We start from the raw sequence: 16,887 nt of genomic DNA, 5'->3' as shown, positions 1-16,887 counted from the left end.
ACTATTTAAGATGGGGAGGTCATAGTTAATTCAAAGCCTTTTGAATATTGTCTATTTCAATTATATGACATGTCAAATAAAGTTACTTCAAAGCCTTGCCATACTTAAGAAATGTTCTCTTCAGCTAAGAGAAGTCATCTTGACTGAAGAGCCCGTCTGAAGAGATCATAAGTGGTTCTCTTTCTATGCTAAATATGATAGGAGATGATGCATCAACATCTTGCTGATGGGACTGCAGACAGCTTTTAGAGACACATTTGAAAAGCAGGAGGTCTGTGGCTTTGTGCATTTCACTCAAGTAACCGAAGATAACCAAAGCTTAGGCCTTAAATGAATTAGAAACTCAATTTGAGTCTATATTATGTGTAATTGCTGTGACGCAGTATACAATATCCTTTAACTTCTATTTGTTTTGCTTATGCTGTGAAAATCAACTCCTATTGATTCAGGTTCTCAGAAGGAAAAGAAATAAAGTAGCCTGCTATTAGATAATCTAGGGTTTCCCGACACCTCTATTTTGGTCAATTATGGTCAAGACACAGAGATACTCTACAGGCACGCCAGCTTGGCTTTCCTTGAAGGAACACATTTGGATAACACACAGTCAACGTTAATTTGATCAAGGCCATGGAATTTTCTTCTTGTAAGCGAAAATTAACACTTCATTCCCTTTGTCGGCAGAAATTCTACACCATGGGCTCACGGCCAAAATGAAATAAGCTGAAAATGGTCCTGCTTTAAAGTATAATTAGGTTATTGTTGGGCAGCCTAATTAATTTTCTTCCAAAAGAGATAAAGATAATGATAGTGTTGCTGATGTTTACTTATTGTCTGAAGACTATGATTTTTGTTATTTTTCAGCCCTACGCAACATTTTGATAATGAGAGTGATGCATACTGTACATAAGCTGGGGTACAATATCTCACTTTAAAAATGTCATGCCTAACAATAGCTAGTAGGCCTATATGGAAATTTTGTAATTATAATGGAAAAGCATAAAAGCTATATGAAATTTGCTGATACATGTAGAAAATGTAAAATAAAATATATTCTGGTTTGCTAGTTGATTTAAGCTGGTCACATCAGACCGGCCTGATGAGGGTAAGTGACCAGTTAGGACAAGCAAATCAACTTAGGCTTGTTTCTGTTGATATTAGGATTTGACCTTCAATCCTTAAGCCAACACTGTTTAACTATGTAATGCATCCTCGCCTCAGTTTTTAATTTATAACCTCTTGTTTTTTGACGTTGGGTGCAGCTTATGCGAGACAAAACTTTTAATTCTCCCACTCTGAACAATGGATTAGACTGAATCAGTCCTAGCAGTTATAAAGAAACCAATGAAGTATACCAGTTAGTGATGTAAAAGTAAAAAATAAATAAATAAATAAATAAAATTGCACCACAGTTTTATTAATTTTCTTATGCATTTAATATTTTATGAAACATGCAAAAACCTTTTCAGTAAAAATATGTAAATTAATTTTGGTGTTGTTTACTATAAATGCATATTCCATTTTGACACTAACTGACTTTTAGGAAATATATCAGCGCTGCAATACAAAACACACCCTGTAAATAATAATAGTAATAATAAGTTAATTTTAATAGAAAACTTATACAACAATGTTTCAAAAAAGCATGTATTTTAGTTGCACAAAAAGAAAATGTTCATATAGGCTACATAGGAATTTAACACTGTGTATTACTGTTACAATAATAGTAACATCGAAAGAAATACACCGTAAAAATAGACAACAACAGCAATAATAATAATTATTATTATTTAACCAAAATAGCCGACCTTGAGAATTAGAGAAACATTTTCAAGTAGGCTATTCTATACATTTTATTATATCATATTATGATTTTTCCCATAAAAATTACGATTTGTATATATTTTGCCATTTTTGGTCGTGTGTGTGGTATAATTAACAAATGAATCACGTTTTTGTTCCATAGCCTATATATAGCAAGAAATATATCCACGCCAGGATGTCAAGGTCAAGTATTTTTTATTTATGTATTTGTTCATTATGGAACGTATTTTTTTGGAAATTATTTATTTATTTATTTTATTTATTTATTGAACGCTTCTTTCAAACAAACTGTTCAAAAGAACGAGTCGCGAAAAAGAGTTTCAAAAGAGCTTCCCATCTCTGGCTGCTTCTATCAGGTGTTCGGTGTTATGTCACTGTATCCCATAAATATCGACTGCGCGCGTTCTGAATTGAATGACAACTGTTTCCTCCAATCACAGCTCAGGACACAGCGAAAGGGCGTTTCCGTTTCCCCTCGCGGCCTGTTCTGTCAGTCACCGCCTGCTGCGCAGTTCTAGCCGAAGCCGAACGGGACGCGTCCTCTCCCCGGTGCGCAGGCGGGAGAGGCCTGAGTTGAACACGTAAACATCGGGCGTGGAACGCATGATTTTAAAGGACTGGGTGTTGCAAATGGAAGCGGATGGTTTTGTGCGAAGGCGGCGGATGACAGCGGACACATCGGGCGGCGATGCCGCGGTGGCCGGGGCTTCCGCGGGCGCGGAGATACACTGGCTTGGCGGCAGATTCTGGGGTGTTTCCAAAAGTCTAGTCGGCACTTTGACACCTCGTATAGCAGGAGAAACGGAGCTTCATGTTGGACATTTCTATGGCTCCCAGGAGGCCAATGATTCCTCGGAACCGGACTATGAGGGTTTGCCCCAGGGAGCCTCCACCAGCACGCACATGTTGGCAGGGGCAGTGGCAGGAATCATGGAGCATTGCCTGATGTTCCCTATTGATTGTGTCAAGGTAAATAAACGCAGTTGTAAAACAGCAAGAGCTGTATAAAGAATTCAGGTAGAGTCAATGTGACCAGAAGGCCCATGAAAGATCTGACAAGCTGGCAAGGTCGAGTTAGTTCCCCTGTGTGATTTCCAGACTCTTTATTATAGTCTTCATGCTTTTGCAGACGATATAGTTTCCCTCTGCTCCTTTCTCGGATTATAGTTGTTTGTCTACATACAGAAATAATAACTGCATTTCATATTCATAGCAGTTATTAAAGTTAAGAATCATTTTTAGTCATGTAATCTCTCCAGTGTACTGTAATTCTGTCTAGACTGATCTAGTAGTAACTAACTAAAGTCCCAAGCATGGAATTCCACTAGCAACTGATTGCCTCGTTTTTTGTTTTGTGGATAGTGATCTGATTGTATCCTGTGGTTTAGAGTGATAGTAGCTAGTACATGTGTGTCTGAGAGGTGTCATTATGAAACATGAACACGAGAAAGGAAGGTCACACGTGGCTTCTGCGCTCCTAAACCACGTGACCTTGTTGACGCTGCTTTGGGATACGGGCATGCGCATTGAGTTTGTAGTTCAAATGCAGTGCAGTCTCCTGAGTTTTGTTATATAAAGTCGAAGGTTAACATAATGACAGTATATTACCTGGGATTGTATCATGTATTTGACAATGCGCAATAGCACGTCTTTGATATGCTACTAGATGTGTAACTACTAGACCGATTCTCAGACTGCATAACTGCATTTCCCTAAACAGGACACCTCACTTCATGTGTCATTGAAGCTGTTTTGCATTAGAAGTGTTTGCTGGATGTACCGATCAAGATGCCATTGGCAAACTGTAAGGAAGTATTACTTTGAGTGTTCAGCTGCTCTGTCAGGATGAAGTGAAGGGTTCTTTAGAGACAAAGACACTTGTTTTATGTCCATCACAGGTGTTCCCTCTCAAATGGGCCAGTCCAGACTGTAATCCAAGAAAACACTGATCTCTTTTGTGCATTTTAACAGTTGTTTATTATTATTATTATTATTACTGTTTAAATACATGGTATAAAACTTAGTACCAGCCTGTATGTAGGGTTGTTTCTTTGCTTCTGCACTGATTTCAATCCACCTCTTTATTTACCTGTCAGAGACCTCAGTTTTTAATGTATAAAATCAAGTTCAGCCCACATTTGTTCTTGTTGAATGTCTTGTTTGATTTGGAAATAGGTTAGTGGTGAAGCTGGATTGAAGCACTTATTTGTTGACTTTAATTGTAATCCGTCTCTTTGCAAAATATGGAAATTCCATGCTGAGGTTGATTCACAGCAGTATGAGGGATGAGGAAAGGTAAAGCTAACAGTACATTCTGTTTACACTTAAGTCAAAGGTCAAGTTAAAACTCTGAACAGCACACAGTGTGGCACACTGCACGTTTTCCCTATTTAGAAAAGAGATGCAGAAAGAAGTGTAGAAGTAACTACAGCATCTGTACAGTCCATTATTAATTTATTTGTATTGGGGACAAAAACTTGATTTCAGTCCTTCCAAAAAATAAACAAATAAAATAAAAGCAATGCATTGTACATACAGTATAGATTACAGCACAGATGAAGTTGCATCTTTTATAGACTTTTCTCAAAAAAAAAAAAAAAACTGCAATATAATTAAAAATAAAATGCAGAAGTAATTGGTAAATTACTAAAATGAGTGCAGTTCTGCTTTGGTTTAAACCAGCCCTTCACCATTAATATAAAACAGCGTAAAAATCTTGTGTTCATTTAATTCATTTTGTAACATATTCCAAAGTTGAGAAACCTTTACTGAAGAGATGGTTTTTTTTTCCCCATAAAATTTATTTTTGTTTTGTTTTTCTGTCTATTTATAAATTCAGATATCACCTTTGGGGCTTTATTATATAACCACATATTTTTATTATATAAAAACATGCTTTTTGGTATAGCAGCAGCGATGTTGTTTAATTGTTAATGTGACATTTATCTAAGGTGACATTATACGATTCATTGTGGATTATTTTGTTTAGTTGTAAACTTTGGCACTGTTGCTTCATGTATAAAAAGTATATTATTAATTGTGAATCTAAATTAATTAATAAAAAAATAGGGGAGCTGCTTTTATGTCTTCCTAACCTCATAGTTACCATGGTCCATTCATTCATCCATTTTGCTCTCTTAGCTCTTGTACATTGTTTTCTTGGTGGTAAATGTACTACAGATTCAGTGTAAAAAAATCTAAAGTTGAGAGAACGTAAAAGTTCAAGGCACCCAGCTTCAGCAGATTTTTGAGTTTTCTAAACTTGTTGTTTTCAGTTAATACAATAAAAGTTGCTCCGCTGAAGCTGGTTTCCTTAAACTTTTTAAGTTTTCTTAACGTTTGATTTTTTTTTTTTTTATAGTGTTTGAATTACTGCACGTCTTCCGGTTCCCACAGTCAGCAGATGTTAGAAAAAAAGTGGTTATTACGTTTAAATTCTGGATATTTATCTTATTAAAACGCATTGGATTCGCTACAGGGGGCCTTTATTCACCCCCTATTACTGATGCGCTCACTTTATTTCACATCTTCTGAACTGTTGACAACAAACACCCGCTTACCCACATTGAAAGGCTTGGAAGAGCAAGGGCAATTTAATATAACTCCGATTGGATTATTCTGAAAGAGGAAAGTCACATACACCTAGGATGCTTTGAGGGTGAGTAGACCATGGAAATTGTAATTTTTGGGTGAACTAACCTAAACCTTTAAATCTCATTAGGCTGTTTCCTGAAAGAAATTGTATAGTTTAACTCGATGCATTAAAAGACCAGTTTTCTGTTTTGTACAAGACTCTGTTCCCTGGCCCATTGGCCATTCCCAAGCGTTTGAAGAGCAATCTTGAACCTTCCTGATGGAGGTTGTGGTCCCACACTCCCCTTTCATTAAGACTGGCTTCAGATATGGTTTATTGGCAAATATGATTATTTCCCGGGCCTTTTATGGAAGTGTTGTTTCCTTACATGAATAACGTTTCTCATGTAGCCACAGCAGGCATCTTGAATTTCACCACATTGCAGCTGTCGTTCTGAACTAACGTTTTCAACCATGCTGACCATGTCAGTTCAAACATGACTTTTGTGGTACGTTCAAGGCCACAGTGTATCTGTAAAGTGTGTTGGGCAACCAAGTGCATTACTAAGAACTAAGCACATAGATTTTTCCACTGTTGAGTCAATGCTGGTGTTTCTGTAGAAGCTGGTACTGTTCTCATGCATGTCAGGTGATACTGTAGATCCACAGGAAAAGCAGATTAGGTGGTGGTTAGATTATGTCCCCGTGTGACCGTATTGCTGCAAACTTCAGTTCTGATCTACAGATCCAATGACTTTGCTATGTGACGTAAAATTCATAAATATTCACACTTAATTATTTTTTCACTATTGTGTGTGTTGCGTTGGTTTATATTTTGTTGCAGGTTTGAGATTATAAATATTGCGTATAAAATATTTTCTAGCTGTGTGAAAGGTTTTGCTGCAAATGTGAGATTGTGAATGTGTAATGTATCTATTATATATATACATGTAATAAATAATGTTTTAGCTTTTTTTATTATTATTGAAAAATGTTTTGCCCTTTCTTTTTCTTTTTTTCTTTTTGAACAAAATCAGCAAGTCTAAGAACAAATGTGAACTGAAAGTCCCTGTTTTTAATGCCTGTATTTATACTAATAGTTTAATCTAAATAGTAGGGCTTGTAAGTTTAAACAATTGTTCTTTGTTGCAGACGCGCATGCAGAGCCTTCAGCCAGAGCCAGCTGCCCGCTACCGTAACGTGATGGACGCTTTGTGGCAAATCGTGAGGACGGAGGGAATCTGGAGGCCAATCAGGGGTCTGAATGTTACAGCTGTAGGGGCGGGGCCAGCCCACGCACTATACTTCGCCTGTTACGAAAGGTTGAAAAAGGTCCTCAGTGATATCATCCATCCGGGAGCGAACAGTCATTTGGCGAACGGTACCAGTTTTCCGGCCCATCAGTCCTACTAATTCCTCTCAGCAGCTTAACCACAATTCTAATAATGGCTTGAATTGGCTTAAAATATTCTAAAATCTTTTTTGCTTTTTCACAAGGCCTTTTTAACTTTATTAACATATTAGTTGCAATGACTGCTAAAATTAAGTGAAGATCGGCAGTGGTTTAAAGCCATAAACATTCTGGAACTAGATATTTGGCAGTGGCTGCGTTATCTGTATGAATCATGTATTGTCATGAACTCTTTAAAATGTCCTTCTAGTATGAGGTCAAATCCCAAAATAGCCAAAACTGCCCCTCTCCAATATCATGACAGCAGCCATAAATATAAAAGATCATCATGTGGGTAGTAAATCTTTGAACGTGCAAAGAATAATCCACGTTTTTAATGATATTCCTTCAGGTTGTATCTTTAACATCTGGCAAAGAATCAGTGCAAAACTTTGTTAAACTGAATTGCATTGCTAACTTTGTTGTAATACCTTTAAAGCTAAAGCTAATGTAATGTCACTACACAAACTTAACTGTCCATATTCTAATTCTAATTAAAAATATTTGTATTATCTGTAGAGAAATTTGGGAATTGATTGCATTTATATTGTATCATTGCATTTGTCAGATTGTGGTGTGATGCTATTTAGACTTAGTTTCAGAGCTCAAAGTGGAAGTCGTTGTTGGTGTTTCTGTGTAGTGTCTGTTTTCTTTCTCTTTCCTCCAGGTCAGAGTGAAAGGGTGGTAAGTAACTGCTGGCATGTTACCATTTACCAGTAGATTTCACTGAAAAGGAATGAAAATGATTAGACACCTTGATACTTCAGTGTGCTTCTGTAAGTTTTTTGAGTCATAGCTTGAAGGCAGATGTCTCATGTCCTGTTAGCACCTTGGGATTAAGATTGTAGACTCAGAAGCTGTAGCAGTTTTTGCTTCTTATCATAAAACAGAGACACGATGAGTGAAGTAAATGCCAGTATCCTGAACAAAAGACTCTTTCTCTCCTGACTTTAAATTCCCCAGAGTTTATCCAGTCAATCCTAATCTCTCTGTTAAATCATAGGGGGTATTTGGTGGCTGTTCAGGACACAGTTCTTGTCTGACTGTGATCTGATCTGTCTGTATAACTGATTGTTGTATTTTAAGTCCAGTGACTATCCGGTCTGTGTGCATGCTCAAATTTTGGTGCTAATGTCTGAGGGGATGTGTTACAGGGGCTGCTGGATGTGTTGCCACATTGCTTCATGATGCTGCAATGAATCCAGCTGAAGGTATTTTTACTTTAATCTCTACTTCCTATAAAAAATAAAATATGATTTTAATATGCCATTCACTACTATTCAAACTTTTGGGGTTAAATACTTTTTAAAGAAATAAATACTTTTATTCTGCAAATATGTATTCAATTTATTAAAAGTGACAGCAAATACATTTTATAATGTTAGAAAAGATTTGAATTTCAAGTAAATGCTGCATCACAAGGTTATTTAAAAAAAAAAAAAAAAATATATATATATATATATATATATATATATATATATATATATATATATTACAAATTAACTTTTTTTCTGGATGATTGGTGAGCATAAGAGACATTTGACAACCCAAACTGAACAGTAGTGTATGTTATTGTTCTACTTTATATCTGTATGTAGTTATATGTGTGCGTGTGTGTATGTGTATGTATATATATATATATATATATTAGTATCATGGTAGTACCATCACCATGTTTTAAAGGTGAATAAAGGTCAGAAAGAATAAACTTTTACTTTAAATAAGTAAAAAAGATGTTGCTAATTACTAGGGCTGCAATGATGAATATTGTTATATTTATTTAATTTAATTTCTCCGTTGTATTGAAAAATAGCATGTTATTCCACATCCTGCCCAATTTACCTCTCCAAATAATAAAAAATTGAGTTGTTGCAGCCCTACTAACAAGAAAACTTTGACTCTCTTGGTCTGGAAGTTACTGTGTGCTCCCAGCCAGGAGATGGCAGAAAAGATCTAATTTCCTGGCACATTTCACCAAAAAAAAAAACACATTTCCAAAAGACAGCCTTGAGAGATTAGATTGTCCTTGCTCTAATTAACAGTTGTGCGATGTTGAAACAGTAGCATTAGCCGAAATTCCCAAGTGGGCCAAATCTCAGTCTGACAGCAGTGTCTGTTTCTGCACTCTTGAGGCTCAAGGTTAATCAGCACAGGTGGCAGACTGAGACCCTGCATAGACACCTGCTCTCAGTCGCCTTGTCTGTTCCCTGCAGACCGCTTGACTGTAGGTCAGACAGGAGGCGCGTTTGATCCGCTCACGTCCGGACGTTTCTGCTTTGATCGGCCTACTGTATTTCAGTCATGACCTGGCTTTTTGCACTTGCCTAATGGTCCCCATCCTGTCCTCTTTTTTTGTTTCCTGTCTGACTGTCTCGTTCAGTGGTGAAGCAGAGGATGCAGATGTTTAACTCGCCATACCGTGGCGTTCTGGACTGTATGCGGTGCGTGTGGCAGCAGGAGGGGGCGTTGGCGTTTTATCGCAGCTACACCACGCAGCTCACCATGAACATCCCATTCCAAGCATTGCACTTCATGACCTACGAATATCTGCAAGAGCTGCTGAACCCCCAAAGACATTACAACCCCTCCTCCCACATGGTGTCGGGCGCGCTGGCGGGTGCCATTGCCGCCGCCGCCACCACGCCACTGGACGTTTGCAAGACGCTGCTGAACACGCAAGAGTCTCTGGCGCTCGATTCCGTCAGTCAGAGCGGAAGACACATCACCGGCCTCGGCCATGCCTTCCGGACTGTCTACAGGCTTGGCGGCCTTCCCGCTTACTTCAAAGGCGTTCAGGCCAGGGTCATATACCAGATGCCCTCGACAGCCATCAGCTGGTCCGTCTACGAGTTCTTCAAGAATGTTATCACCAAACACCAGCACGAGAAGCGCAGGATCCAGAGGGACGGAGAGAAGTAAGCGCGCACAGCTGGCCTGACCTTGGCTTTCTCTGGCATAACCAACCAGATAAACACTCGAGCTGCAAAAGGACTGATTTAATAAATGACACGCACATATAGAGTCCAAACACTCATGTCTGTTTACTTCCATTCAGTTGGCATTTAATAGTGAAACTTTCCTGTATGATTCAACTATTAATCATGACCCAAGTTCTCACTGTGAAGGCTCAAGTTTTTGTTCACTACTTTGCACTTAACCCAAATTACACCTTCCACAAGGGGGCGTCAAATACCTCTTTAGACGTTTTATGCTAATTAGTGGGTGATCCTTCACGTTTGTGGGTGGGGTTTAGAGCCTCTAGACTTCTCCAATTCCTAAACAGTACCTAGAACAGCAAACCTGAACCCTAATTTTTGTTTTGTTTTTATATTTTCCCAACCAAAACCAATACGCACAAGTGAAGACATATCTGTACATTCAAATTGGGTTTTTAAACATCATTAAAATCATTGTTTATGGCAGAATGTAGACCTGTACAGTAATTTATTGCCTCCACTGGCTGAATAGCGCTCAGAGATAATGAAAGATATCTATGTTAGAGTTATTTTTGTAGTATTTGGCCGGTGGATTTTTGTCAGCACTTGTGGGAAATGTTCCTGCAGTTGACCCAAAGTTCTGAGATGGTTGCCCCTTTCATAACTTCTAGAAAAATTGTTTTGAGGTCTTTAGGGGACACTGTATATAGATCTGTAACAGCTTTAGGAAGACACACAGTCCTTCAGGCCAACATTAGTATTATCCAGTCAACAATGCCTTAGACCTGCAGATCACATGACCTGAGTGTCATTTAAAATTTAGATTCTGATTTAATCTGTTGAGGTCCTTTTGAGTAATTCAGTGAATATAGAGTTGGTCATTTGGAATTATTTCTAGATTGACACTGCAATGTACTTTGGTTTGCTCTGAACAGAATTTGAGCTCTAGTGTTTGAGAGTTTCAGCTGAAACGCACCTGGCAGTTGAACATTGATGAGATTGATTGAGAGTTTCATTGATGGAAATTTGATGGGCCGTTCCTCAGCTTTCAATAAATTAGCAGTGCAGGGATTTCCCTGGCTTGCAATGGCTGATGTCATTCTGAGTTTAATTATTTATTCATACACTTTATTTAATCATACTATAATTCAAGTTTGGAGTTAATGGAATGTTCTGGATTGACATTAATTTCGACTGGTATGTAAAAAAAAAAATCACTGCAGTATAATGCACTAGCTCTGTGTGTTTTATTTTTTATTTTTATTTTTTTTATAAAAAAGCCTCTCAGTCTAACCAAGGCTTCATTTCATTTGATCAAATTATAATTGCAATATTACAATTTTAAACTTTTTTTTTTTTCAATTTAAATGTTTTAAAATGTAATTTATTCATAAGGTGGCAAAGCAGAATTCAATAATCAAGCATCAATAAACAAGTCTTCAGTGTCACGTGAACTTTTAAAAATCATTATAATATGTGCTCAAGAAACATTTTAGTGTCAGTTTATTGACTGAATGGGAATCTTGCCTTGTAAAGCCAGGAAAATGTTTAATTTATAACTTTACAGCCCCCCAAAAATTGTACTGGACAACTGAAAATTGATATAACTATTATAAAATATGAATAATTGATATAACTGCTTTAGCAATGTGCATTCAAGCATTAGGTTTATGCTGTAATTGCTTGCATCACAAATTTCCAATTAAAGTTTTACTATCCTCTATTTTTAGAAACTTGTTTCTTGTTAATTACCTCCTAGGATGATTCAGTTAATCAATGCTCAATATCTCAAAAGCTATCTATCACATAGACTGTAGTGCATAGAAAAACAATGATAACTGGAGTACATTTTACAAGAAAATATTCTTCCAGTCTTTCTAGTTCAAAAGTTTCCATTTAAGTCAATGTGTTACTTACCGTCTCTGTGTAATTATTTGTGGTAAGTAGGAAAGTAAATCCTACACCAGATTTTTTCCAGTGAACATGACTTGGAGTAATTCCTCTGTGGTCTGTGGAATTCCTCTGCTGGTGTCCTCGGGAATGAAGGAGCAGCACCTCTAAGTCGTGAGAGCTGAAAGATCTCTGTTGGTGGCAAGTTCAGTGTTTGGTCTAAGACGCAGGTGCGCATGTGACCTTTGACTTCAAGTTTCCAAACAATTGCTTGGAGTGTGGAGGAGATCTCACCTGCCTGCTAATGTGTGGACAAGAGGGTTAAATGTTTCTTCTTTTTTATGTCAGCAGTCTTTTAATGTGGCCTTGCAAGTATATTGGATACTCAAATCACACTGTTTTTCAAAACCAACTTCACTTTTTTGGGTTTTGCTTTCATGCAACTGGTGTCAAGGTCAGACTTTATTTTTTGTAGATGTATGAAGTCAGTTGCCCTCAAGTTCACACTGGTGCAATATGATCATATGAACTATATTAACCATTAACTTAGTATATACTGTATTCATATAGAGAGAATGAACGTAGAAAATGAATACCTTTATTCAGTAAGGGTGCATTAAATTGATCAAAAGTAACAGTAAAGACATTTATAATGTTGCAATAGTTTTCTCTTTTAATGCAGTTCATTGAACTTTCTATTCATCAAAGAATCTTGAAATAATCCCTGTTTCCATGAAAATATTAAGCAGCAAATGTTGTTTTCAACAATAACAATTTATAATAATTGAACCAATAAAAATCGAGCAACAAATCGGCATATTAGAATGATTTTTGAAAGCTCGTGTGACACTGAAGACTGGAGTAATGATGCTGAAAATTCAGCTTTGCCATCACAGGAATAAACTGCTTTTAAATATATATATATTTCACTTTAAGTTGAAATAAAATGTCACAATATCACTATATTTTTGACAAAACAAATGCAGCCTTGGTGAAACATTAGAGACTTCTTTCAAAAACATTAAAAAACCTTTTCATTTTTTTTCCTTTTTTTTTTTTCAAAGTTGTGATTTAAGCAACAATTGTTGGAGATGAATATCAAAAAAAGCATACATTTATTGTAAACATTTTTGAGGAAAATATTTTAAATGTTTTCCGGTTTGATATTTTACATGAACATGCATTTGTTTTTAAGTGTCTCTTAAATGTTCAGACGTTTAGGGATGCAAGGTTTTGTTGTTGTTGTTGTTGATTTTTGTAAAAACCTAGCTGTCACAGTAATGTCCTAATGATGTAACGGGTAAGTAACAGCATGCTGTAGATGATAGGGTTCAGAAATTCCTCTTTTTCCTCTAAAGGTATGAGAGAGAGCAGATGACAGATGAAGAACCGTCAGCCGCAGGCTCAGCCAGCTGAAAGTGAACTTGACAGTCGATCTGCCAGGTGGACTACATGTAATGGAGCCGCACATGGATGTCGCTGCAAGTCAGACCTGATTCAAATGCTCAAGATGAGGGGGAAAAAGTAAAATGTTCTAAATGCATTTTCATACTTGCCAGTCGATGACTGATAAGAATACTCTAAAAGTTTTTGAACAGTGTACCTTATTTATTTTTTGGGATTTACCTAACTTAGAATGTCAAGGTGTTGTTGTCTTTAGTTTGCACTTATTCGATTTGAATACAAACCTGACATGGAAATCAGGTCTGGTGTAAACCTTTCTATCCTTAGATGGCTCAGTGGATGCACACGTCTAACGTCAGCCCTGCCTCATGGGATTCATGTCCTTCAACTGACTTTCTATTATCCTGTTTGCAAGTGAAAAAAAAAAACACATTGGAGGAAGTCATTTGCTTTTTGGAAATGGTCTGTATCGCCTTTAAAGCAATGCAGGATTTTACGCTCCTTGCAACATTAGAGTCACTGAGAACATTGGGTGTAAACACATGCACCAAATAAGACACAAAATACGAAATCTGGGTGGTTAGCTACTGGTTTAATTTGCAGGTGCAAGATGATTTTCTTTAATACAGTCTTTATGCACGCTTCCAGACACATACTCTTGTCAGGCAGACATCTGTTCAAACAGAGAGCGTTAATGAACACTCTTTGAATGTCTGAGAGTGTGTGATGGTGTGTTTCACCCCGCCCTAGCGTTCGTTTATGCCTCTCCTCCCATCCGTGTCGCGGGTGGCCCGCACAAGCTTGCCCACAATGGTGCTGATGAGCCTCTTCGGTAGAGTCTGTAGGGGATTAGGAGGAGGTGTTTATGGTTCCTGATCCACCAGTGATCAGCCCTGTGTAGTTCTTTAAGGAGTCAGAGATAGTAAATGAGGTATTTGTAGGGAATTAGGTGATGTTATTGTTGTTTTAGAACATGTACCTGGGCTGATGTTTGATCAGCTGAGTCAGAGAGGGACTTGGGATAGTTTCCTAAGTGGGAAAATGTGAGAAAGTGTGTGTTGCTTTAGTCGCTGCTCTGCTGACAGACAATGGAGTGTTTGCTTTCTCTTCTAACGTTAATAAAGAGCCCTCGCGGTCTGGTAGAGGATGTGTCTCATGAGACACTTGTTTGTTTCGGTTTTTGCCACACACACACATGCTGAAGGTTTGATGGTCAGCGTTTTTGCATTCACTAAAACAAAACCCATGACCTTGGTGCCATCCACAGGAACCTGCTCCTAAGCTGTACATAACCCTGGCTTTAAGTCACTGAGCAGTGAAGCTTCTCATTGTTGTGTTCTTTCCCCACAGTGAGGGACTCTAAATTTCACAAAAGACTTCAAGCTGAAATTGATGCTTGAGGTGGCAACTCATAAACTTTTTGGGAAGTGGTGGATGAAATGCGAAATAAAAATACTGTAATGTAATATTCCTTATTAAAAATAGACATGCTCCTTTTATATTTCTGCTTGAGTAAAAGTTGGTGACAGTTCAATAGGAAATCAGTTGAAAGCATCCAGTCAGCCCATACAATTAGTGAATGTTAAATTTATCAGTATATTGTAAATATTTGAGAAAAAGGCTTATTGTTGCATCTGAATGTATTAGTCTAGATACAGGGTGATAGGGAGAAAATGGGTGAAGCAGATAAAAGTTTTCAAGGTTCGAGATTTTTATTTGTCACAAGTTATATAAATATGACTAGCAGTGAAATAATGGTCTGGCTCAGTAGACTGCAATGAAAGAGGTAATACAAAAATAAAAGAATACTTTTTTTACTGTGTGGCTCTCGATCGAGTTTCTAAATAACAAAGAATAGCATGTTTTAGCACAGCAAAAAAAAAAAAAAGAAGTGAGATAAGCTTTGGAATGTAGGAAAATAATACTTGAGATTGGCTGCGACCAAATCATAGTTGAATTCACAAATGTGTTAAAATGAAATTTGAATAAGTCATAATTATTTTTATATAAATAATGATTTGTTCACGTATCGTGTCTTGGAGGGCTCTCAGTTTTTCAGTTCTAAATGATAAAAAACTATTTTATTTGTCTATATGTAAGATATAAGGACTATATTTTGTAATGTAGTAAAGGAAAGTTTAAAGGGTTAGTTCATCCGAGAATTAAAATTTGTCTATCTTCTACTCACCCTCGAAGCATCCTAGGTGTATGTGACTTTATTCTTTCAGAGAATAATCCATTCGAAGTTATATAAAAAATTGCCCTTGCTCTTCCAAGCCTTTCAGTTTGGGTAAATGGGTGTTTGTTGTCAACAGTTCAGAAGAAGTGAAATAAAGTGCACACATCAGTAATAAAAATGTCCCTCACACGGCTCCGGGGGGTGAATAAAGGCCCCCTGTAGCGAATCCATAAATTTTTGTAATGTAAATATCCTGATTTCAAACATATTAAACTCTTTTTTTTTTTTCTCACTTCTGCTGACTGTTGGGAACCAGAAGATGGAAGATGTATGCGTCTCACGCGCACCTCTGGGAAACGTAGGAGCAAAGGAAAACCAGTCTCCTCTAGGTTTATTTTGAAATCCTCCAACGTTTTTCTTTACAAACCCTTGTTTTGTGCTTCTAATTCGTGACCATAGTTTTGTTTTGTTCTCTCTCCGTGCTCGTCACTAACCGCAAATGTTCATTCTCAGGTGAACTAACCCTTTAAGATCATTAATCATTAAGATCATTGAATCAGTGAGTTGTTCACAAATGAATAATTGAATGTGACTTTTGAACCGTTTCAAATGAGGCTTTAAAAAATTTCTCAAAACAACAATTCACATATGTATTGTGACTTGGATTGATTTTTTTTTCTTCTCCTGCTTCTAAAGAATGGCATGTTTTTCTGGAATGCAGTAAAGCAAGTACCATGCTTTATGCTTTTGAATAAGATACTCTGATTTAAAAAAAAAAATCATCAACAAAGAAAAATAGTTCATCACTATTCACAAACTAATGATTGTTGAAGATGAGAGCCGTTCACCTTGTCTTCACTCATCTTATGCAGGTGTGATATGAAACGTGCTCTCCCTGAGGCTGACTGTCCAGCTGTAGCTGACACCTTGTCATTTCATCTGAACTGACAGCTGCCTAACATTAACCAGAGCCTTCTGTGCTATTTAAATGATCTGCAACAGACACTTATTGCAAGGAACATGTTTCCCAGTTGTGATTTATACTAAATGGTCTTGTGCTCTTCCGTTACCGATGTGTTTGTGTGTTGGTTGACTCCAGAAGCCTGATTGTGGCTGCGAGACCACTTGACAGTGAACTGTGGTGGTCATCTTCCTGAGGTCTCCACCTTTGTGTCTCTGTAAAAGCACACAGTCTTTCCTTATCTAAATTATTTAGTCTAGTTGTAAATTCCTTTCAGCATCAGTGCTATAATGCAAATTACTTTTTTAGAGGCTAGAGCTATTTTATGCAAGATAATTCTATGACTGTCAAATTTATTTATTAATTTGGTGTCGTACTGTTCCAAAGTTTGGGGTCAGTGTGAATTTTTTTTTTTTTTAAGAAATTGTTTTCTTTTATTTAGCAAGCACACATTAAATATATCAAAAGTAACAGTAAAGACATTAAATAATATTACAAAAGACTTATATTTTAAATAATTGCTGTTCTTTTCAGCGCTTTTTTTAATTGAGGAAATCTGAAAGAATTAATTTCCACAAAGAAATTTGCCGGCACAACTGTTTTTAACTAATAATAAAAAAAGCAGGATTAGAATGATTCTTAAGGATTATGTGGCACTGAACATTTATTAGTT

At 37.0% G+C, this 16,887-nt stretch overlaps 1 protein-coding gene across 1 annotated transcript; it reads left to right on the top strand.

Annotated features, from left to right (window-relative positions):
- The first annotated feature begins 2,294 nt into the window (after positions 1-2,294).
- Positions 2,295-11,099, top strand: slc25a28 (solute carrier family 25 member 28). Its single transcript, XM_052572485.1, has 4 exons — positions 2,295-2,790; positions 6,547-6,775; positions 7,999-8,055; positions 9,225-11,099. Exons 1-4 carry the CDS (start codon positions 2,425-2,427, stop codon positions 9,761-9,763), a joined length of 1,191 nt encoding a protein of 396 aa, XP_052428445.1. The 5' UTR covers positions 2,295-2,424; the 3' UTR covers positions 9,764-11,099.
- Positions 11,100-16,887: the final 5,788 nt, after the last annotated feature.

The sequence above is a fragment of the Carassius gibelio genome, chromosome B13 (genome assembly GCF_023724105.1).
Source record: "Carassius gibelio isolate Cgi1373 ecotype wild population from Czech Republic chromosome B13, carGib1.2-hapl.c, whole genome shotgun sequence".
Taxonomy (NCBI): Eukaryota; Metazoa; Chordata; class Actinopteri; order Cypriniformes; family Cyprinidae; genus Carassius; species Carassius gibelio.
Note: the sequence above shows the minus strand (reverse complement) of the source record. Positions and strands in the feature narration are given on the sequence as shown.

Coding starts and splice junctions, on each gene's coding strand:
- slc25a28 (XM_052572485.1), top strand. CDS start 2,425: ATGATTTTAAAGGACTGGGTGTTGCAAATGGAAGCGGATGGTTTTGTG. Junction 2,791..6,546: donor TCCCTATTGATTGTGTCAAG/GTAAATAAACGC, acceptor TCTTTGTTGCAG/ACGCGCATGCAGAGCCTTCA. Junction 8,056..9,224: donor TGCAATGAATCCAGCTGAAG/GTATTTTTACTT, acceptor TGTCTCGTTCAG/TGGTGAAGCAGAGGATGCAG.